This window comes from Nothobranchius furzeri, chromosome 3 (assembly GCF_043380555.1).
Source record: "Nothobranchius furzeri strain GRZ-AD chromosome 3, NfurGRZ-RIMD1, whole genome shotgun sequence".
NCBI lineage: Eukaryota > Metazoa > Chordata > Actinopteri > Cyprinodontiformes > Nothobranchiidae > Nothobranchius > Nothobranchius furzeri.
The window spans coordinates 75,219,372-75,244,165 of NC_091743.1; the positions used below are offsets into that span (position 1 = coordinate 75,219,372).

Below are 24,794 nucleotides of genomic sequence, written 5' to 3' on the forward strand. Positions count from 1 at the left end.
GTGCAAACAAAAAACATTTATACCAAAAATGTCTGTTTCTTTATTTCAATAACTTGTAAAGAAACAATACAACCTATTTAGAATTGCACCATGAACCAGGCCAATGCACATGCACGTGAAACATAAAAAACACAAAACTTCATGCATCTGGATGGAAAGCACTGCAGCAGTTTAGTAAAATACATGTACCAGAAAATGGGAATCACTCATTTTGATTATATTCAGTATAATAAATTAAGACAACATATTTTTACAAAAGAACCAAAAACATTTTGTTCATGTTGATTTTGCTTCTTTACTTAAATGCATCAAAGTTAAAAAAAAAATAAAAGTTTTTGGTTCTAACACCATTACACTAAAGTACTTATTTAAACAGTACAGATTTACTGGAAGGTCTCTCGTTTTGAGAAGAAATAAAGTTTCATGTCTTATTTAAATGATTTTAAATCTATTCTGTGATTTCGGAGCCTTTTTTTACAGTTTGTTTTTTACAACAATGCCCTACAGAAGCCAAATCTGCCTCCTAGCTGGATGAAACATAAACCATGTTTTCAAAAATTTAATAATAATAATAATAATAATAATAATTATTATTATTATTATTATTATTATTATTATTATTATTATTATTATTATTATTATTATTATCTGTATAAATATTATATTAAAAGTGCAAAAAGTGCAAAAAGTGACATTAAAAACTGACCTGATCAATGATCTACATCAATATTTAACTGATTGAAAATGAGACACATTTATCTCTCCTAAAGCAGCAGCGGGGTTAGATTAAGATTTTGCAGTCGTGATTCATGTCTGCAGAATAAAAGCATTACTGGTGTAATTTTAATACCCCAACAACAGAAAACTCTAGTGAATCGCTCTGAAGAAACCTGGCCAACAGCCACCTAAGGTGATAGATTACACTCAGCCACATCCTGCAAGGTTGGAACTGCTGCAAAGACATCTCTGCATAAGTTATTTTGAGATAATGAAGTTACAATCTTAAGCTAACTTTTCCAGCTCAAGGTACTCTCAAAGTTACAGGTACAGCAGTGACAAGAAGTTAGTGGAGTAAACAAAGCAAGAGGAACAGTGCAGCTTCTCCTGAGCTTCAGATAAAATTAAACACACTATAAATCATTCTGTGCAAGTAGTGACAACAGAAAGGAGAAAGATTTGATTATTACAAGTTCTGCAGCATTGTGTTTAAGTTCAGAAAAATACCATTCGCTCGTTTGTTTATTTATTTTTTTGTTTATTCTTTTCTACACTCTGAGAAATTAAACGGGGAAATTAATTGATCGAGTTATGTCAACTGGTTTCACCAAAACTAGTGGCTAAAATTTAAAGAGTGATATAATTTTACTTTTAACATAACAACGTAAAACAATGGATATTACTCTTCATGCAGTATATAAGCAACCAGGTTCAGTGGAACCAGTTGCTTGCAACTTCAAATAAATTTAACAGTTTATTTCTTAGAGTGTACCATACCATACCACTTTATTTGTAGAGCGCTTTTAACACGGCATTACAACCGACCAAAGCGCTGCACATAAATAAAATAAATAAAAACACAAGCTAGACCAACATGTAGAGCAACAACATTCTGCTTTGGTAGGTCTAGATTTCTAGGCTAACATATTGCACCTTTAAATACATTTCTATTCAAAATTAAACAAAAATAGTTCATGTTATTGATGCAGTTTCATCCATTTTTTCACGTCACCACAAGAAAGGCCAGTAAGTGATTCAGTCCACAAAGAAAATCCTGAGTCATGAGGGTTCAGAGGTGATCTGGGGTTCAGAGGTCACACCAGATTGTGCAGGGGCCATCTGTCACAGCCCATGAGTACAATGACTCATCTTTGTTACGGTACAACAGAACACAGGCATCAAGAACTGAATGGACATAAAATAACTGTAGTAAATGTGTGTACTTTTAAAGGTTGGCTACTAAAGGTCAATCATTTTAAATGTTTCATGAATAAAACAAGATGAACATTTTAAACTTGACCTGCAGTCAGAAATGTCTGCACACATAAATTTGACAAACAGTGGGGCTAATTGTGACTGAAGTGTAATTTTAGTTTGATTTTCTGCATCTAAAACAATCCTGTGTTAACTTCCTGTTTAATTTTGAAAAGCAAATTGATGTATTCATTTGACATCCTGTTGTAGATGTCTCTCACACCTGAACCCCATTAGCCATTACATCCTCCAGTATTTGCTTCTTTGTTTTATCTTCATCTCCTCTCATCTTATTTTCCTCTACTGTCGCTGGATTGATGCTAGCATGGGTTTACTAAATAAATAACTACACAAAACCTGAAACTAAGATTTCTTAATCAATAAAATTAAAGAAAACAGAACAGACACCAATCAGAACATCTCACAGTCATAATGAAACGAGACTAGTATTTTTAGAACATACCAACATTAAAATTGATTTGTAGATAATTTAGAAACCAGTGAGCTCCTGTTGGGGTCTGGATTTGTGGCTGTGACCCAAAATGTGGCATTTTCTCTTTGCTGGTTAAACATTTCTCAAACAGACACGCTACATTCCTAATCATTGGTGAGGGACGTCCGTGAGAGACATCAAGTGGAGCTATGGCTGGTGCTGGCCCTCCTGAGGTTTCCAGTGGGGTGGGGTGGGGGGGAGTCACATGGGAGGCAGTCAGGCTGCTGTCATAAGGCTCCTGTTTGCAAGATCTGTTAAAACTGGAGGAGGGGTTTGTAGAGAAGTTTGTCCAACAGGAACAACTGCAGCATTTTTCATGTGGCCTTTCAACAGGTTGAATCACCGAAACGGCTCCAAAAACAAAGCTGCACTGACCAGACCGACTCATTATGGAAATCCCTGCCATAAACTTAAAGGTGAGGTTGCAGCTTTTTGATACATATTTAGTGTTAATGTGTGCCACTTGTGCTTTAAAGGCTTCAGTATTCGGGCTTTTATTGCCTCAGTTCTCAGGGTTAATTCCTCTTTTTGGCAACAGCCTTCCTGTGATGTAGACACAGAGCAGGAGGGAACTGGTCCTGTTGATCAGACAAACATGCTCAAATCAGCCATGATCGCTTTAAAAGGATCCCAATTTTACTGATCAGATAATCTGCTTTAGATGTAAAAAACGTGTGTTTCTTTAACAAAAACTGTGGCTTTTAGTAGAAAATGATAAATAATAGGTGGCGTTTTCTGTTCCAGGCCATAGTGCTGGTGCACTGGCTGCTGACTGTATGGTGAGTTTAAACTTTCTTTTTTCCACTTACCTGAGGAATTTCTCTGGTCTTCTCTCCACACACACACACCCTCTATTGGGTCAGCCTTCTCTCCTACACACACACACACACACACACACACACACACACACACACACGCACACACGCACGCACGCACACACGCACGCACGCACACACACCTTGCTTGTTGTGCAGTCAAACATGCCTTGTTGAAACTGTGTGGGCATGTGTCTTTGGTGTCTCCTCTTCAGGGGCTGCATGGTGTTCCTTCCCTCGTCTTATGCTTGGGGGAACTTCAGTGTTTTAGCCGTTGGAGTGTGGGCGATTGCACAGAGGGACTCCATTGATGCTGTTCTCTTGGTAAGACTTAGCCTTGATTTCTTTCTTTTTCTCTCTCTCACTCTTCAAGCGACAGTTGTCATGTGACACATGCAGAAGTCTTAACTGCAGACACGGAGCTGCATATTTGCGTCAACTTAACTTATCTGTGGAATTTCAGACACTCTGGGAGCTTCTTTTTGAAAAGATCCTCAGAACTTGTTTTGATGTTGCACCAAGAGCTGATTTCAGATATGTTTCTTTAAAGGTCTGCTTTACTCAAAATGTAATGCATTAGCAGTGGTCTCTAGTAGGACTGAATGCCTTGGAAGTCGTACTCTACGGAAAAAAGGATGTAGAATTCAGTTGGAGGAGAACGTACCAATCCCAATACTCACACTTGCGCCCTTAAATAACACAATCCTAACCATAGGCGCGAGAGCGTAGGGTGTCCCGGTTCTCAGGTGCCGAAGTTGATCGCGCCTCTTTTGTGCGTCGATGCAGGCTTGGGTGAAGTGTATTACCCACAATCCATTGCTGCTTGCTGAAAATATGTTTTTTCTAATGAAATTTGTTAATTTTAGGATGATTAGTTGGTGCTCTGAAACTTTTAGACAATGCAGCAATGAATGTAAATTTATTTGAAATAACTGTTTGGCTGTTTGTTTGAAAGTTTTTTTTTTTTTTTAAAGTATCACAGCGACCAGCATCCCGGCATGCGCCGCTGTCGATGACGCAATGCTCCCCATCTCAATTCATCAATTATTTGCACACTTGTGTACACACTCAAAGCCTTACTGCTCACTTTCTCCAAGTGCAGTTTGCTGAAGACTGCAGTGCGAGTATTGGGATTGGGCCAAAGTTTCACACAACAGGATTTATAGTTTTATTTCCTGATATTTGCAGTTCTCGCCTCTTATCGGCTTACGGCATTGTGACTCTACCACTGACTCTGTTTGCTCTGCGACGTTGATGTTTTATCTCCACAAATGACACAAGCCTGATGGAGTTCTGCTGTGTGGTGGAGTTGCTAATGCTAATAGTTAGCTTCTACTAGCTGAGACATTCTCTGCTGTTTTCTGGATGCTAAACCAACAACAGCCTTCCTCGTCGTGAGCCAAGATGAGTGAGTCCAGGAATGTAAGTGACAGTGTGACGTAGATCTGTCAGGATTTTCTAATCCTAGAGTTTCACTGTCTGTTTTCTATCAGAAGCTGATGCAGGAGATGGGTGTAGGAGACTATTTTCATGTTCAGCCTGCATGAAACACTCAGTGACTCATTAGACTCAGAAATAATAATTAAAATATGTTTTTTTTTCTTGTGAACGACACCTTTTAATAATTGAATTTTTTGCTGAGATTTTGGAGGAGAGCTAAAGGGAAACCCAGGGCACGTTGGAGGGACTATGTTTCTCGACTGGCCAGGGAACGCCTTGGGATTACCCCGGAAGAGTTGGCCCAAGTGGCTGGGGAGAGGCAAGGCTGGGCCTCTCGACTTAGGCTGCTGCCTCCGCTACCCGACTCTGGATCACAGCTAGACAATGAATGGATGGAAAATATTTTCTTGCATTAAATTCCAAGCAGTCAAAGAGTTTGCTATTAGCAAGATCAATCTTTTAACTAGATACCCAATCAGCAAATAATCCGGTTGAAGCAAATTTCTGTGCTTGTATTTGTGCGTGGTTTTTTCTTCTTCTTTGCGTTTCCTTGTGTCTTTGCATTTTTAATCAGGACAACTGTTTGAATCACTTTTTTGTTTCCAGCTGCTTTCATCATTGATGGAATCACATTCTATTCTGTAGTTAAAACACAAGGAAGGTCAATCACAAATGTGTGTATAAAGTCCTATAAAGCTTCAATTCAATTTCAATTCAAGTTTATTTATATAGCGCCAAATCACGACAAGAGTCGTCTCAAGGCACTTCACATAATAAACATTCCAGTTCAGGTCAGTTCATTAAGCCAATCAGAAAAAATGTTTCCTATAGAAGGAACCCAGCAAATTGCATCAAGTCACTGACTAGTGTCAGTGGCCGTGTTCGAGATGAGCCAGTTCTGTGCAGATTAGATCAGCGGTGATCGGCGCGCAGTGCATGCCGGTTAAATTTGTGTCCGACTTGGCGCCGACTTGCTCTGACGTCATGCATACGTAGGCAACGATAACATCGTGAGATCAAGGCAGTCGCAGATTTTGGAGCAAGGCGCTGCAGTTGCTCTCCACCGGCTGCAAAACCTAGGGGATGACGGGAAACACCTGGCTCTCACCTGATCTAAGATCTGACTGGTTCATATTTTGATCCAAACATCCGGTGGTAGAATATGAAATGTTAGTTGGTCACATGTATTCTGTAAATCATGTTACGTTGATGATGACAACTATATAGGCCATAAAGAGAAATGTGTTTTGTTTTCTTTTGTCACGTTTCCTATGAGCACACTGAAGCTACAGCTGATAACCTTCACTTATTATTACAGTCATGACTTCATATACAATATATGATATCCACAAGCACGTGAGGATGTGTTTCAGCTGCTAACAGGCACCAGAATTAAAATTGAAAATTAAACAAGTGTGAACGCTCACGCGATATCTTCAGCCATCGTCACCCCCGAGCTACACATACAGGAAATTGTGTCCGACTTAAACGCCGGCTTTCAGCCACTCCCCCTGCTGCTTCCGTCTGCTCTCGTCTGTTTTCCAGGCGAGGCGCAGCTCAACTCGAACACGGCCAGTGACTTTACAGCAATCCTCATACTAAGCAAGCATATAGCGACAGTGGAGAGGAAAACTCCCTTTTAACAGGAAGAAACCTCCAGAGGATCCTGGCTCAGTATAAGCAGCCATTCTCCACGACTCACTGGGGATCGAGAAGACAGAGAACACACACGCTCGCACACATGCACACACACACACACACACACACACACACACACACACACACACACCTGTCATTTACATGTGTTTTCTTGCTGTCCCTCTAGTTTCTAATGGGGATGCTGGTGACAATATTGACGGACATCGTGCATTTTGGGATCTATTATCCTCTGAATGACTTTTCGGCAGAAAGACGCTTCAGTGGAGGAATGGCAATCCTCAACCTGCTGCTCAAACCTGCTTCCTGTTTCTTTGTATACCAAATGTACCGAGAGCGAGGAGGAGATTACAACATCAACTTTGGTAAGTGGCGCTGAAAGCATCAAACTCACCGTTTTCCATGATGTTTTTAAACATAAAGGATGGATAACATGCAAGACTTTAAGAAGGCAGGCCCACATCATCAACTCAAGGCTTCTAATTACATTTGAACAAACAAAATACTTCATTAAAATATGTGATTCTTCAATCAAATACATGATTTGATTTGGTTTACCCCAAGAACCAGTGAGATTATTTCTGTAAATATAATCTCTGAATTAAAGGAGCATTGTTCTCCCTGTGTCCAGTTTAGATCCCCCTCATGTTGTTTTACTCAAACTGGAGAATCATCTGCTCCAAACCAGCAGCAGATGATTCCACATCTCATTGGTTAGTCACGTGATTTATTTATTTTTTTTGCTTAATCAAAATATTCAAGCTGCAGCTCGACTGTTTACAGAAACCCCACAAGTTCCTCATAATGTGTGTGTGAGTCACTCTGACCATGCGATCCGAGTGCATGGAGAAACGTGTTAAAGAAGCATGCAGGCTGTAAAATGAATGACCCGCTTTGATGCAGGAACAAAAATAGCTCGAGATGGATGTGCAGAAAGCAGAGGTGGCCACACAGAACCCACAAACAAAGATTTAGGTCATTGTGTAGATTCGTCAGACTGATCGGAGGCTGCAGGATCTCATTTATGTTGCAGACATCCACTTATGGATCTAACATCGCAGATCTTTGAAATTCTAATGACCTGGAGGCTTAAAATGATCATTCTTTGATTTGTTACCTGATGTCATTGAATTAATGTGATGAGCACATTTGGATATCAACTTCACAAAGAATGGATCAAAATGAAAGAAAAAAAAAGCGCTAGAAGACAAAAGGATGTTAGTGGTGAGATGCGAAACCTTGATGAAACCCATTTGTCGACTGCACAGAGGATAATTGAATATTGATGAATCTAGTTTCTTTATGGTTTACTTTGCACAGCAGGAACACCCATTAGACTGAGTTATGTCAGATGAAAGCAGCTAATGATCCTCTCAGACAGCGTTTGGGTTTTAATTGCAGCTAGATTGCTTTGCTGGCGTTGCACTGCTGAGCACAGTCAGGTACAAGCAACAGCTAGTTCAAGTCGACTATCACTAAACAAATCGGGATTATGAAAGCTGGGGTGCATAGCATGACGTCATCGTGGTGAGAAGGAAAAGATTTAGAAATTTGAACGGCTGAGAGCCATGCCTCACAAAGCTCTGTAGTGTGAACGCTAGCACTAAGTAATGTCTTTGATATGCTCCTGCTCAGACAAACCTAATTCTAACTGCTGAATTCAGCCTTCATCTGGTTGCAGCAGCTAATCACTCAGTTTAAACATATGTGGTGTTCAGCAGGGAAACCTCTAAAACGTGCAGGAATCTGGCTCTTCCAATGCTAGCACACCCTTGCTAATGCTGCAACAAGCAAAAACAGTCTGATAGCGTGAGATTGAATGCTACGCTAATCACTTAGCTCCAATACACACTAAATAATCGCCTCCCCTCCCTCCTCTTCTACAGGACTGAAATTTAGAATCTAGCTGAAATTTTCTTGTCAAGACAAAGGTTAGTAAAACCTGTCCATGACGCTTTTAACTCAAGTTAACTCAATGTTCTTGTTTTCAGAAAGCCTTTAAAATGATTTGCTGCTAAACTAACAGGGCTGACTCTGCTTCAACCACATTATTATCTGTGAAAACGACGAGCGGCAGCATTAGACATGGTCCGGCATTCATTGGTCAGTCATCCCGGAGGGGCTCGGAGTAGACCCGCTGCTCCTCCACATCGAGAGGAGCCAGTTGAGGTGGCTCGGGCATGTGGTCAGGATGTCTCCTGGACACCTCCCTTGTGAGGTTTTCTGGGCATGTCAAACCGGGAGGAGGCCTAAAGGTAGACCCAGGACAGGTTGGAGGGACTATGTCTCTCACCTGGCCAGGGAATGCCTTGGGATTCCCCCGGAGGAGCTGGCCCAAGTGGCTGGGGAGAGGGAAGTCTGGGTCTCTTGACTTAGGCTACTGCCTCCGCGACCCGACTCCAGATAAGCAGATGAAAATAGATGGATTGATAAAAACAATCATGGCTTGTGTGTGTAACAATTTTATCACTGATGAGTAAACCGTATTTGTCAGAATATTCCTGTTTCTTTTCCTGCATGCCGTAGAAAGTTCTCTTGCACATGTTCCATTCATTCTTTGTGTGCAATCTTTAGTTTTTGTGTCTTATTTTGATCTTTTTCTTCTTCACTGCTGATCTCTGTTTTCCTCAGACTTAGAGACCTCTGTGGACAGTCGGTGCACTACGGACAGTGCTGACAGTGCCTATTACGGCCGTCGTTACTGATTCCTGGCTTCTTCCTTTTTCCCTTCTTTCCAAATCACCCCATCCCCGGGAAGTAAGACGTCTGATCAGAAAGAAAGAGACTTTCTCTGTGTTTTGCTTTTTACTGGGTTCCATCATTTTGTTCATCTCTTTGTAATTTACATGAACTTTTTTACTTTCACCGTTTCCAGCCTGATCTCAGAGAAATTCAACATGCTTTGGCCTATTTGATATTAATTCAACAGTGGAATAGTGGTTTCACACGTCCGGCACCAGGAAACGGAGATTCAGAAGCTTTTCGGGTGAAATCCCATTTACGCTTGTCCTTTTTAGAGTTTTGTTGACTTTCACCAGCCTGGCTCTTCTTAACCCTTTTTACATGTTTATTCAGCTGTTGGCTTGCATGTAAAATGATGTATTTCTGTGCGACCAGCTGGCCTGTTTCCATCATCAGCAGCCCACATTACTGTTCCATTCGTTTTCCCTGTAAAGTGTCTTTTACTCTTTTATTTTGCATGTACTGAATATTTTATTCAGATTTTTAGTCTCCAGGCACCTCATTTGTTAGGAGTATTCTGGGATGTTTTTTATATTTTTTTATTGTTGGTTTTCAAGATCTGTGATGGCGCTCACTTTAAAGTGAGCCCAGTTGACTTATAAAACAAGCCTTTATCCTTACACGTGAAGCTAATAACTGTTTTTATTCATATTTGTTACATTTAGAAAGGATACCACAACCTTATGATGGTTAACTTCATGTGCCACAAATCCAACGTTCTTTATTTGATGAGAGTGCAAAACTGCAGGTTTGTCACAGAGCTGTGAGCGGAGAAGGGATGCGACGGTTTGGACTTCCACAAAAATGCCATTAATATTCTGACCTTGCAGAGTTGATGCTGTTTGCTGCAAAGCCTCACATAAAGTCCAACTCTGTTCCAGGATCCATTGTAAAGTTTGTAACTTCTAAACCCAACTGGTTTTTTTTTAATATTAATTTGAGATCTTCTGAAAGTTCCCAACAACATCAGAAGCAAGCATCGTGAGTCGAGGTCCTGAATCATTCCAACCGTGTCACTAATCTATTTAAATGAATCTTTGAATGCTCCTTTAGTCCTGGAAACAAGATGCAAAGCTTGTTGCTCTCACAGCCACGTTTCTCCTCAGCTGGAGTCTTTTACTTCCCACAAAACCTAAAGTACCTTTAGCTGCCTGTCGAAAAAAGCACGCTCTTGGCATCAAAATGTGTCTTAAAATTCACAGCCGTCATGTGTGAAATCCATGGCGCTCATCAGACGGGATCAGAAAATAACTTATTGCTCCATCGACTCATTCATGTTTTATGACCGTATAGACCCCTGGACCAGAAGTGGAAGGGCGTGATTTAGGCTCCCAATAGAGTTGCTGTGGCGCCAAGGCCAACGTGATCGGATGTGAATGAAAAATGTCCTCAGACAAGATTTGAATGTTTTTGGCGTGTCTCTGCAGGGTTTCCTACTGTATCACGAAACAGAGATGCCTATCAGTCTATCGACCAGCCGGACGAGTCCTCGAGTCCAGCGAACCCCTTCAACCAGGCCCAGGACAGCAAACCAGGAGTCCGCGCTTACTGAGTCGAGCAGGACTTTACCAAAGCTGTCCTGTCCTCATGGATTCACATTGCAACACATGATGCACCTGTGAGATCAAAAGTCAAATCAAAACTTAAAATTTTGCTGAATAAACATCTGTTTGGGTCTCATAGTGTGTTTATGAGCTGAGTTGCTCTTGCGTTGGAAGAGGGACTCCTGAACACACAGTACGACGAAAGTCTCGTGCTCTTTGTTTCGTTAGTTTTTTACTAATGTGGCACTTACAAACAACTGACTCCATGTTTAGCTCAAAATTAGGATGAGTTTGTATTCAGGACTTTACTGGGCAGAATGGTTGGAAGCATTGGACAGACTGGGAAATGTTATGAAATCCCCCAGATGATTTGAACAGCTAAAGCATTTAGGGGGCATTCTTTAAGAGGAAGCAGCTTTTGGCAGATTCACCTGCAATTTATTTATCCTAAAGTTTACTATCTGATAAACAACTATTTATTCTACTGCCATCAGACAAAAAAATGTCCGTTCTTTGCATAATGACCCCAATGATGAGCTCAATCTATCGTGCGAAGAAACAAACTTTCTGCTCTTAGACTCGTCAGCATAAACACTCTGTGTGTGTGAAGTCACTGTTTTAATGAACACAGGTCACACACTATGCTACACGTGTTTAGTTTTAACTAATTTAATCAGAAATGTTAAAGGTGTCATGAACTAAATATGAGTTGAAACAAATGTGCAGTTTCTCACATCATTCCAAAAGCATTCCTTGAAGGTTGCACTTTCAGGGTGCAAATTGCACAGCAGTGCTGCACAATAAAGATAGAGACCCTGTTGCTGCTGTCATTACTGGCCCGTTGCATCATTAAGATGTTTTTGTCATGCATTTTATTTTTTTATGTAGTTCAAAGTTCTCTCTTGGAAAACCTTGTAATCTGTGCGTTGGATGTGGTTACTGTGCTGAAATGACCTGTGATGTCATAACTTCCTTTTACCCAAATATGCAGCTCTAGTTTTGCTCTGTTGAATAAAAGCCTATAAAATGTTTTTCTGTCAACAGGAGCCACCTTCTGATGGGTTGTTTTATGCATTTTGCTACAGAGACATTTCACCTGAATATCTTCTTTTGATATTGTCAAAACTGTTCAGCTCCACTAAATATTCTGCATTAAATGAATACATTTGGTACACCTCCTTTAATTTTCCAACATGAGACTGTTTCCTGCTTAGTTTGCATTTAATATTTCATGAAATCTCTTAGAATAAAGAAATATGAAATATACAGTTGCGTTGGTTACGTCTTCATGTGCAGCCTGTCAGAGCTGTAAAGACCATCCTGTCCGTGCAAGATGACACATTTATGTCCCAGCTTCCTTGTGTGAAACATTTTTCACACTCCAGAATTACATCACATCAACCAGCTTTTGTCTGTTAACTAAACTCGTACTTTCTGCACAAACCACACACTGCAACACACAACTTGGCACAGAAATGTCAAAATTAGTAAAGGGAATAATGAGAATTTATTTATTTTCCGCTCCCTCCAACACTGAAAGTATGAAAAGTGTCATTTTATATTTATTTAAGGACAAGGAAAAGCAAGTATTCCTCTGAGGATTAGGTGATTTTGTGCACACAGATCATGAAAATCCCCTAAAGGTTTTAGCCACTGACTATTTTTACTGTCATTAGGGGGTTAGAAACTCACCAATCTTGTCTGTGAGTTTTGCTGCCTTATGGGCTCTTAAGAAAGCACAAATAGAGGTTTTATTAACGCAGCTGCAATATTTATTCGTTCAGAAGCCATACCATTTTAGCTTGCAGCTTATGTTAAAGCAACAGAGGTTTTAAAGGTGCAGTATGTAAGAATAAAGTGAGAATTTTACTGTGAGAAAATCCCAAAATAATTGAATATTTCAGTCATTTTGGAAGGAAATTTCTACTGAAACATATTTCATATCAAGCAGGTTGAGGGGATTGCCATTGTCTCTCTTTTCAAAACAAAGGGAGGAGGGATGTAACAACTGTTACCACCAGTGAGTGTGAGGGCGCTGTGGCTCCTGCGAGCTAATACTGCAGCACCCGCAACTGTAATTTGACAACAGCCGGCAAAAAGCTCCAGAGTTGTTTAAAGTGTTAGCAGTAACTATATTTTCCCAGAGTATGTCATTTTTATTAATGTCTACATAATGCACCTTTAACACTTCAAAGTAACACCAAGCAGTTTCCTGCTCCGCCGCCCTACTGGTTGAAATTATAATTACAACTGTCGGAAACAACCCTTCTGCAGCCTGCTGTAGCTAGCGCTGACAATGAGCTAACACTAACATGAGCCAACTAGTACTAAAATGAACCACAAAGTAAAAAGATCCACACTGTGGACACAACAAAGCCAGGTCACCATCAGTCCGTGATTTAGTAGCCTCCTTTAGCTCCCTTACACTAGCTCTGCCGCTGTTCACTCTGGTTTTAGCTCTTGGCTTCTGGATCTAAATGTTGTGTTCTCTCCAGAAAAACATCTTGGTGAATTATTCATGGTATAGTCTATGTATCTAACATTTTGCAAACTTGCTCTCAGAAGGCAAAGTAACCTTTCAGAATACACAAAGGATGTTTACAAACTCATATTTGTTCTGTTCTCCTTGTTTTTAAAAGAAAACAAAAAGTCGCCTTCATAAAAAGTCACTAAGAATAAAAAACAGCCCATTTAAACAGAATGTTATTTCAGACAACTAAATAAACATTTAAAATATATTTGCATTTTGTTTGAGATGTTTTTTAATTTCATCCCTCTTTGCTTTAGGCAGAGGACATAATTAATAGCTAACCCATGTGAACGTGTTAACAAATCATCTGTGGCGAGATCGATGAGGCAGCCCTGGAGTTGGGTTGGGGGGGTTTAGTGGACAGAGGTTGGGGTAATGCAGTCAGCGGCTCAACGAGCTGTTGATTAATAAGGAGCTGCTGGGCTGCCTCTCCTGAGCCTCGCATGCACACAGCTCTGACGCATCCCGAGGCTCACACCTGTGAATCCTCTGAGTCAAGGACATACTTTTACTCGCCGCCTACTCGGCTTGATGCAGAAAAACAAACTCAATTTTCCAGCTTGGCTTTTGCATCAGCGATGACGCCTGAAAGAATGAATGCATGAGCACACCTCGATGCAGTGAGATGACATTTCTCAAGTTAAACATATACATGTATGTCTGTAAATCGTTGAGGAAAGCTTTAACTGTCAGAAAACAGCACAGCATGTGCATCAGTTGATGAATAATTGTTCAAACAGCATAAAGACACAAGTTTTCTTCAGAGGTTCTTGCAGGATTCTACTGCTTCTGCAGGATCAGAACAATCCCAGTCTCCGTCTGGATTCACTATTTATGCTCCCTGATTCTCTCTGTCGTCATTTTTCATTCACAAAGCACAAAAACTCACCCGAATGCGGGCTTCACATTAGGCGGGCTTGAGAAATTGTTTGCATATTTAAAAATTATGAATAAATAAATATAGAGAAAAACTGCAGATATACTTTGCTCTTGAGTTGTTTCTGCAAGTGTCCAGAGAGAATAAGAAACTCTGAAAGCAGCTATTTATTCATTTGATAATGAAATGATTAAGTCTACATATTTCTAAATTAAAGATGCAATTAATGAGTAAGAATTATACAGTGAAATAATTACAAAGAAGTCTAATGTCTCAATCGTGTTGGAAATAAGGTTAAACTGAGACAGATTTCATTCTCAGTCGACTGGGGGGTTGTCAGTTGTAGCGTGGGCACATCTACAGTTGTGGTCAGAGGTTTACATACACTTGTAAAAAATATAATATAATGGCTCTACTGAGTGTCCCGTTATTTCTAAAACTCTGATTTTTCTCTGATAGAGTGATTGGAACAGATACTTCTTTGTCACAAAAACATTCATGAAGTTTGGCTCTTTAATGTCTTTATTATGGGTTAACAGAGAAAAGTGATCACATTTACTGGGTCACAAATATACATACAGCAACATGAACTAGCAATTTAGGTGACTTAGAAACGTGTCAGTGAACTGAGCTTCATAGCATGGCCTCTTAACTTTTTGTGAGTGATTATGAGTGACTACAGCTGGTGACTTCTCTTAGGCCAGGTTAATAGGGCTCATTGGATACAAACGCCCACAAACGCTACAATGGGAAAGTCAAAGGAGTTCAGCATGGATCTGAAAAAGCGAATTATTGACTTGAACAAGTCAGGAAAGTCACTTGGGGCCATTTCAAAGCAGCTGCAGGTCCCAAGAGCAACAGTGCAAACAACTGTTTGCAAGTATAAGGTGCATGGCACCGTTTCATCACTGCCAAGATCAGGAAGAAAACGCAAGCTATCACCTGCTGCTGAGAGAAAATTGGTCAGGAGGGTAAAGAGTGAACCAAGAATCACCAAAAAGCAGATCTGCCAAGAATTAGAAGCTGCTGGAACACAGGTGTCATTGTCCACAGTCAAACGTGTTTTGCATCTCCATGGACTGAGAGGCTGCCGTGCAAGAAGGAAGCCCTTTGCTCCAAAAGCGGCACCTTAAGCTCGACTGAAGTTTGCTGCTGATCACATGGACAAAGATAAGACCTTCTGGAGGAAAGTTCTGTGGTCAGACGAAACAAAAATTGAGCTTTTTGGCCACAATGCCCAGCAATATGTTTGGAGGAGAAAAGGTGAGGCCTTTAACCCCAAGAACACCATGCCTACAGTCAAGCATGGTGGTGGGAATATTATGCTGTGGGGCTGTTTTGCTGCCAATGGAACTGGTTCTTTACAGAGAGTAAATGGGATGATGAAGAAGGAGGATTACCTTCACATTCTTCAACATAACCTAAAATCATCAGCACGAAGGTTGGGTCTTGGGCGCAGTTGGGTGTTCCAACAGGACAATGACCCCAAACACACATCAAAAGTGGTAAAGGAATGGCTAAATCAGGCTAGAATAAGGGTTTTAGAATGGCCTTCCCAAAGTCCTGACTTAAACCCCATTGAAAACATGTGGACAGTGCTGAAGAAACAAGTCCATGTCAGAAAGCCATCAAATTTAACTGAACTTCACCAATTCTGTCAAGAGGAGTGGTCAAAGATTCAACCAGAAGCTTGTGGATGGCTACCAAAAGTGCCTAATTGAAGTGAAAATGGCTAAGGGACATGTAACCAAATATTAGCACTGCTGTATGTATATTTGTGACCCAGCAAATGTGATCACTTTTCTCTGTTAACCCATAATAAAGACATCAAAGAACCAAACTTCATGAATGTTTTTTGTGACAAAGAAGCATCTGTTCCAATCACTCTATCAGAGAAAAATCAGAGTTTTAGAAATAACGGGACACTCAGTAGAGCCATTATATTATATTTTTTACAAGTGTATGTAAACCTCTGACCACAACTGTACATACTAGGATTTAACACTGCTATCAGTTTGGTTAGATCCTGAGAAAAGATCGGACACATTAGCATATGAACTTATATTATGCATAAATATCTAGGATATTAATACATTCGATAGAAGTTCATACACCAACTGTCTTGGTCTATATTTTAATCCAAATATTAATGTTTAATTTAAGATAATTAAATTTAAATAGCAAAGTTAATTATACAGAAGACTTAATTGATTCTTTGCTTATTCAATAACCAAATATACACCATTCTGTGTTTCATTTCAAAGAAGAGTCAGGTTTAAAAGTTAAGAATTTATTACTAACAATTTTAAAGATGACAATTTGAAAATGACAATTTAAAAATGAAAATTTAACCGACAATTTGTAACAGCTTGATATTAACCTAGTTATTAAAAGCTTTACCTGTGTCTGAATGAAAAGCTAAAATGAAATGCGAGGTTTGGATGTGTCAGACGCGCTGCTGAGTGGAACGGAGCTGAGGCGAGGATCCGGACGCGGGAGGAAGACTGGCAGACAGGTAGGAACGTTTTCAAACAGTCTTTTAATATGGAGCACGCTGGACAAAGAAACAATGAACCAGCACAGGACACAGAACAGAAGGGGTTCAAATACAGGAGGACCGGGAGCTAAGGTGATTGGGAAAACGAGAGGCAGGTGGGAGTAATTAACGAGACACAAGGCTGAACCAAACAGGGAGACAGGACAGGGTGTGACAGGATGCGTGGATGATATCTCAGAAGATTTCTTTCAGAGAGAGAAACACGTTCTGGGTGAAAAATATTGTTTTGCAGCTAACTTATGGGTTCTTAGAGAGAACAGCATCAGACGCCATCTGTCGGACAGTGTCTACCTCACCCAGTTCAGGAGACCCTCTGTGGATCCGAGATGTCAGGTGGAGATGGTTTCCTCCGAGCACGAGGTTGGTAGAAGGACCTTAATGCGACTCAAAATCGGTCCTGAGATGTCTCCGGGTCACAACGACTGATGAAACTATTTGCGTCTCAAAATCAATAACTCTGAAGGTGTCACGAGCTGACTGGCGGATCCGTGAAAACACCCAACACAGAATGACAGTTTAACGATATTTATTAAAAGGAGAGAGGCAGAGGCTAGGTCAGGAGGCAGGAGTTCGTTACCAGGAGGTCTGAAGTGAGAATAGTCCATAGGGGAAATCCAAGAAGCGAAGTCGGGGATGGAGCAAGATCGGAGCCAGAGGATCAGAGAAGTAATGGAGCAGACGGGGTAATCCAAGAGTCGAGGTCGGGAACGGAGCAGGGTTCGGGATCAGAAGACAAGGTGAGTAACAGGCTGGAGAATTTACTTGCAGGGCTTTCAATAATCTAGCAATGACTGGGTAGCTGAATGGATCTTGTATAGCAGGAGGAGCAGGTGTGGTGAATTAGGTTGATGACGGAACAGGTGGAACGAATGGAGCTGATGAGGTGCGGGCTGTGGTTGCTATGGTTGCTGTGGCAACAGGTCTTCGGCAGGAACAGGATCATGACAGAAGGAGTTTTGCATCAGCTGGTTACAGGTGCATTTATTCGGAGCAATTCTATCGGCGTGACAGAACGCTTAGTGAGGATTCAGGCGGTCGTCCCTCGTCCTCTGGTTGGTTCAAGAACTGGACTTGAGCTGCAGAGATTTTAGTTTAAAAAAAACTCAGAACACGCCCTCTAAGCATCAGAAAGCTTTTTGTTATGAAGCAAAGACATGTGAGAGCATGAGGTGTACACGTGCCAATGACCTTCTGGTTACTGATCACACATTACTGATTATCATAAATAATAATTATTAACCCAAAGAATAATAAGTCATTTCAGTAATTAAACACATTCATACAGAACCGTGATGATTATTTATGATGATTATTATATGATTGTAATAAACAGTAAAAACAGTTTATTAAAATTAGTATTTTAAAATCTTGAAGTGTCCTTCATCTTGGGATGGAACAGCAGACAGATAAAAGATGGTGTTTAGCAGACTTCACGGCTCCTGATGGATAATCTGTGGAACAAAAGTTACAGCTTGACCCAGCTGGGGAAGTGTGACCTTTGGGTCACAAATAAGAGGCCATTCATGTCGCTACACAGTTTATCTCCTTTCAAAAAAAGAAACATAAGTGGGTCGTGGTCACTGTTTACACTGAGTTAGCCAAATATTCATTAAGCTAACGCAGCAGTTTTAATTCGTCTATGGTAGGCAAAAAGCTCCAGGGTTGTTTAAAAACCAAAACCAGTAAACTGGGTTGACCCAGAAGTTTCTTGTACCTTTTCTTTTTGTTTTACCCTAACATTGGGCGAAGAAGCTGGAGGCTAGCATTGAGCTAACAATGCTAACGATGAATTGGAAGCAAATAGTCGACTCTAAAAAATGTCTGAAGCGACTTTTTCAACTCAATATTACAATGAAAAGTGTGTGTGAAGTGCATGATGGTAAATGGCCTGTATTTGATATAGCGCCTTCTAGAGTCCTGGAACCCCCCCCCCCCCCCCCCCCCCCCCCCGGTACTTTACAACGCAATCACCCATTCACTCACACATTCACACGCTGGTGGGGATGAGCTACGATGTAGCCACAGCGTCCCTGGGGCGCTCTGAGAGAGGCAAGGCTGCCGAGCACAGGCGCCACCGGTCCCTCCAACCACCACCAGCAGGCAAGGTGTCATTCATGGTGTTTTACTTCCTTTGATGAGTCCATAAAACACCCAAGAGGACTGCTAACAAGAAAAATGACAGCCATGACAACTCACAGAACTCATGGAATGGGAGTGAGAAAGTAAAAATTTTCCCCCAAAAAATGGACTGCGGTAACCACATTTAACCACAGGATGTCAGTCTTACAAATTGCATCTTTAAGTAACAAAGAAACAATAATCTGTATCTCTGATTGATTGACTGTGATAAAGACAGAGATGCAGTCCCACCTCTATAGAGTAGACAGCTTACTTAACACTCACCAACCAACAGATCTGCAGGGAGCAGTGAGTCGTGCTTAGAAAGTCAGAGATTTCAAAACCTGCTCACTTGTGAAATTGATTTGAAAATGACATTTTAATGCCTCGAGCATCTGGGGTCCTCCGTGGATACCTCGTTCTTTCAACCCTTCACCTTTTCAGATTGAAGCCTTGTGCATCTGTCACTGGTGATAATGGCATCTACATTGATTTTAACTGACCTCAAGTTAGCTGAGGTCAGCTGAGGGGAGGTCAACCATGCTTCTGCTGCTTGGAAAGAAATCAGTTTGACTTGTTTGAAATAAAGTGATTTAAAACAAACACTTTTGCAAGTGGGGAAACAGTTTTATTGTTGTTAATGAGGTTTTAAAGAGAACATAAGCAAAACTTACCTTTTGCATCCATGTGGGTCTCTACTCCCTCTGTAATACCTCCAAACATTAAAATAAATCATCCATCTGTTTTCTCTCAGTGTTTGAATTTAGGAATCATGCGCCTAAATAAAGCCATTTCTAAAAGTTGCTAGTAAGTAAAAAAGAACCACCTCTCATGTGTGAACTGCTGCTGGAAGACCAGCTGCTCTACTCCAAGCCCCTTCCAGATATTGGAGCATCTCAGCTTATAGCAGCTTGAGTGGGAGATGGTTGGGCGTGGCCAGCTCTAGCTCGTTCTCTTAAAGTGACAGAGCCCTGGAATCACTTTATAGGAGAGGGATTTGGTGTAAAGAACATAAACATAGAACTATTATAACTTAAGAAAAAAAAGTCATAATATACACCCTTTAACTCATTCGCTGCCAGCCGTTTCCTGATCGTAAAGCCCTTCGCTGCCAGTGTTTCTCACAGTTTTTACTGTTTTTTTAAGAGTCACAGAACATTGCGCGCAAGGATGATGTCGACGCCAAAACAACCAAAACAAAGCGGAGACTCACCTCTTACATCAGGAAGAATCCGCGCGTTTCGAGCGTTATCCATTCTTTCATAATCCGTTGTTGAATTGTGATCGGCAGAAGCTTATCCGGTTCGCGCCTCACTTTTTTTTACAGCAGCGGCCCAAAACAATCTCCTTACACATGGATTTTCTGCTTCCTGATCATGTGACATGTGACGTATGCGGATGAAGATCGGCTTTAGAGCTGAGATGTCTTTTTCTCACGATGCGAGGGCTCGTTCCAAAGTCCACACTGTAAAAACATGCAAATGACGACTCAGGTCTGTGTATATAGGCCTTTGTCCTGTTTTTACAAAACAAATCCTCTGGGATCTAAACGGCATGTTTTCAGTCTCACTTTGACTTATAGCTGTATTTCATTACTTTTACAAAAGTATTTATATCCTAATCCCTGATCTGCTGTAATTATTTTTAATGTGATCCTTTGATTTCCTCAGTGACCTATTTTATGAGCTCGTTAAAATTTGATCTTTTCTGCCTTTAATGTAATTTCCTTAGCCTAACATTTTCTCCACTACCTGCTGTAAAATGACAACTGCACTTTCAGCCTGTTAAAGAAACGATCTGCTATTAATGCATTTCAAAATAAATCTTTGAGGGGAATGAAATAGCTTTTATAGTTTTATTTCCGCCCCTGCCCTTGGTGGGTGGAGAAGCACAGCAGAGAGGGAAGAAGAAGAATAATGAAGAGCGAACATGAGCCCGGTAGTTCGATGAGTGCAGATGATGAATGACCGTGGGGAGGGAGTACAGGACCAGAGCACAAGCCCGGTCATTAGTTACTCTGCTGTCACAAATGTATTTTTAATGAATCTGCACCTCTGACTCCTCTGCAGAGCACGGCTGTTCCTTCAGGCCAGCGTGACCCCAATATTTCCTGAGAAATGGCGTTCCTGAGCAAACCCACTTTAGCTGCAAAATGTAAATAACCTTTTTCTCTTTCTCAAGTCCATCAGTCTACCTCCTCATCATTAACCATCCCTGTGCTGAAAATACAGACCACCCTCGTTTCACCCCGAGTTTACTCGTGTGTGCTGAGTTGTGAGTTTCATGTCAGAACGAAACACATCTCAAGCCTTTTCACTCTGAATAATTACCTACAGAAGTTACTCAAAGCTGCAACGGCAAATTTGGAAAACAAATTAGCTTAAAACATTTTTCCAGGCCTCCTTCTAACATGGTGTAAATATTATTATATTGTGGAGATTTTAAAAAAATACAAAAATATGAATTAAGTGATTATAGCAAATGTGGCAAGGTGGAGAAACGAGGGCCCGGGCGGGATTCAGTCCCCAGACTCCCGGGTGAGAGTCATGCGCGCTTACCAGTCAGCAGGCCCGGATTAATGCACAGGCTTGATATGGCTTGAGCCTAGGGGCCCACGTGTGTTCTGGGGCCCCCATTGGCCAGCTAAAAATATATGACTTTATTTAGATTTACATGCAAGAATATTCAACTGTATTGGCCGACAAAATCATGAGCGACACTGATTGGGTAAACATTGTGGCGGTCTTGAGTTAAGTAACGTGTCACGTGACACGTCATATTCATGTATCATAGGCTGCTACACTTAACGAGGGTAAATGAAAAAAATGTCAGAAAGAAAATATGAGAGCGGCGCTCAGAAAAGAAAAATGGAGAGAATCAAAGAACAAAAGCACAGAAATCTTCTGCAGAAAATCCCCAAATTGACAGGATATTTTAAACCTGCTGCTGGACCCAACAGCAGGTTATAGAAAAGCAAGACATTCACGATGAAGGCAACGGAGCTATGCTAGCTGGAGCAGCAGAGGTTCATGATGCTAGATCAAAGGAGGGAACGAGCATGTACTCAAACTGGCGGACCCGTAAAAACACCCAACACAGACTGACACGTTTAAGAATGTTTATTAAAGAGGGAAAAGGGGCGATGATGGGAGAGGCAGAGGCTAGGTCAGAAGACAGGCGGTCGTTACCAGGAGATCTGAGAGGATGAATATCCGACAGGGGAATCCGGAGACGTGGTCGAGGACTGAGCAGGGTCGTGGCCAGGAGGTCAGAGAGGCAGCAACTCCAATAGGGGAAATCCAAAGACGTGGTCGGGAGCAAGGCGGTAATCCTAGGAGGGCACGAGGAGCAGGCAGGTCAGAGGACGAGGCAAGGTTCGGATCCGTGGAGTCAAGGTGAGTGAAAGGCTGGAGAATTTACTTACAAAGCATTCAATAATCTGGCACTGGTTGGAGAGCAGGCTGGGAGTTATATAGCAGGAGGAGCAGGTGTGTGTGATAAGCTGATGAGGTGTAGGTTAGGTTGCTGTGGAAACAGGGTTTGGCGGGAGCGGTGGCATGAGGGAGCCAGGTGTGATGCATGAAGGTGATGAGGTGCTGACTGGGGTTGCTATGGAAACGGGGCCTGGCAGGAGCAGGAACATGACGACTGGTGTTTAGCTCAATTTCGTCCGGCATTGCGGGCTTCTGGTCACAGCAGAAGTGTTTCAGGATGGATAACCGAGGGGAGGGGTGAGTGTTCCACGACCGTGTTCGCATTCATAACCTAGCCCGTGGAGTTGTTGTAACAGCTTTAAATGTGCACCGTTTTGAAGGAGTCAAGGCTATTCTATTCTAAAGGGCTCTAAGAGCATAGGTGGGTTGAAATAGAGGGCTTGCTGCAGCAGGATTAGTCAAGAAACTGAAAGACAAGCAAGCAAAACTCGAAACAGCACACATGACGTCCATTGGACCGCCCGGACTGCAAGGGGCAAAAATGTTAGTGCCACACAGTTCAGCGAAGTTGCTGCAGCTCAATTTGCCCAGTAGCCCACACAAATCAAAAAGGAAGCGTGTCATTGTGATGGTGTGCACATGTCTGCGGGTGAGAGGGAGAAGCAGTAGCACTGAGAGCTACTCGGGGGGTCACACACAGAAAACACCACACACCTGTGTCTTACTGTCCGCACGTTTTATTTACTGTTTCTGCTGCTTTGTTGCTTCTTACAGTCAGCATCTCACTCAGGGAATGGAGAACCTGTTTAGTCATTTGCTGCATCTATGTCTTCTATCGTTTTTTCCGCTGCTGCCGTCTCACCCTTCGCCCTCTCCTCCTGCGTGCGTGCCACCACATATTAATGACTCCCAGCTTGACCACATGTGGTTGGAGCAGGGCAGGCAAGGGGAAGGAGCAGAATTTCCCCAAACCTGCAGGGCTGCAATGGCGAGCACCATCCCCACACAATGTCTGAAGGGAGGAGAACTTTTAGGATTCCTCATGTCAAACTGCAAACACGAAGCACATGTCTTAGAAGAAGAAGAAAATATCATTTCTATAGCACCTCTCAAGATAAAAATCACAAGGTGCTTCACAAAAATAAAAAAATGTAAAAAGATTTTTTAAAAAGCCCCAACAGGTGAGTTTAAAGGAGACCACTGAGTCCACTGATCTCAGGCTCAGGGGAGAGAGGTCCAGAGTCTGGGGGCCACAGCAGCAAATGATCTGTCACCTTTGGTCTTTAGTATGGTGCTGCACAACCAGTAGGCTTTGATCACTGGACCTCAGGGACCTGCTGGGGGTGTAGGGACTAAGATGATCACCAATGTAAGGTGGTGCTTGTCCATGTAAGGCCCTATAGACCAGAACCAGGATCTTGAAATGAACCCTGAAGTTGACTGGCAGCCAGTGAAGCTGGAGGAGAAGCGGGGTGATGTGGGTGTGTTTGGAGGACTTGGTCAGAAGCCGAGCACAGGCATTCTGAACCACCTGTAGACGGTTCAGGGAGGTTCTGCTCAGACACGTGAAAAGAGAGTTACAGTAGTCTAAGCGTGAGGAGATGAAGGTGTGGAGAAGTCTCAAGTTCAGAGCGGGACAGAATGGGACTCAGCTTAGCAATGTTCCTGAGATGGAAGAAGGAAGAGCGAACAAGAGAACTGACATGAGAATCCAGGGTGAGAGCTGGGTCAAAGGTCACGCCAAGATTCCAGACAGAAGGTTTGGTGTGAGAAGCAAGCTGACCAAGAGAGTCTCTGGCTTTGGGAACCAGCTTGTCTGGGGCAAGGATGAGGATCTCAGTCTTATCTTCATTCAGCTGAAGAAAGCTCCCAGCCATGCAGGTCAGACCACAATAATCAGATGTTTGCTGGCAAACTTCAGTCAGAAACAGAAAATCCAGGTTTTTAGAGCGAATTAAATCATTGAGCAGGAAGGACTTATTGTTAACAGAGCGGGTGTTCAATAAAGCCATGCTGAGTGAGGTGGAGGAATCAGAAACTACAGAAGCAGCTGGAGTTAGTGGACGTAAATTAGCAGGGTTAGATCCACGGTGTTTATAAAAACCACTTATGGAGGGAACAGGAGGAGAAACCACTGAGGAATGAGGATAAACCGACCTTAAAAAACTTGGACGGATGAACCGCGCTGCAACGCATCCTGGCGAGAATGTGCAAGTGGCGCTCAAGTCCCCAAATATAGGACAAGAAGCTAGAAGATCACGCCAATGTTTACTAGATAGACCACACTTTAAGAGAAGTCTTATTCTCACCTGGATTCCTGCTCGATTGCCTCTTTTCCTCCGACGTTTTCCCGGGACCGGATAAACATCGCTGGAGGCGCCCTGGTTGGAATCATTGTTTGGCTCCGGGCCAGTGCACCACTCAGTTAAACAAACAGGATGGTATGTCCTCGGTGCATCTTGGGCGATCATGAACAAACGGAAGGACAGAAGAGTCTGGCGTTCATAGGAGATGGTAGCAGGGACACTACTGAAGAGGATCGCAGACAGGAGCAAGGTGGAAAAGAGGAGGTTAGTGGAGAAAAGTTTGAAAAAGTGGCCGGTGATCACGGCTAAGC

The 24,794-nt window shown here is 41.9% G+C and overlaps 1 protein-coding gene across 1 annotated transcript; it reads left to right on the forward strand.

Annotated features, from left to right (window-relative positions):
• Positions 1–2,723: 2,723 nt before the first annotated feature.
• Positions 2,724–10,791, forward strand: agtrap (angiotensin II receptor-associated protein). The gene is made up of 5 exons (XM_015958420.3): positions 2,724–2,880; positions 3,209–3,243; positions 3,495–3,603; positions 6,545–6,740; positions 10,545–10,791. Exons 1-5 carry the CDS (start codon positions 2,854–2,856, stop codon positions 10,667–10,669), a joined length of 492 nt encoding a protein of 163 aa, XP_015813906.1. The 5' UTR covers positions 2,724–2,853; the 3' UTR covers positions 10,670–10,791.
• The last annotated feature ends 14,003 nt before the right edge of the window (positions 10,792–24,794 follow it).

Bases quoted from the DNA above. Each gene is read 5' to 3' on its own strand.
- agtrap (XM_015958420.3), top strand. From the start codon at position 2,854: ATGGAAATCCCTGCCATAAACTTAAAG. The intron at 2,881-3,208 runs GTGAGGTTGCAG...TTTCTGTTCCAG, and splicing joins TCCCTGCCATAAACTTAAAG to GCCATAGTGCTGGTGCACTG. The intron at 3,604-6,544 runs GTAAGACTTAGC...CTGTCCCTCTAG, and splicing joins CCATTGATGCTGTTCTCTTG to TTTCTAATGGGGATGCTGGT.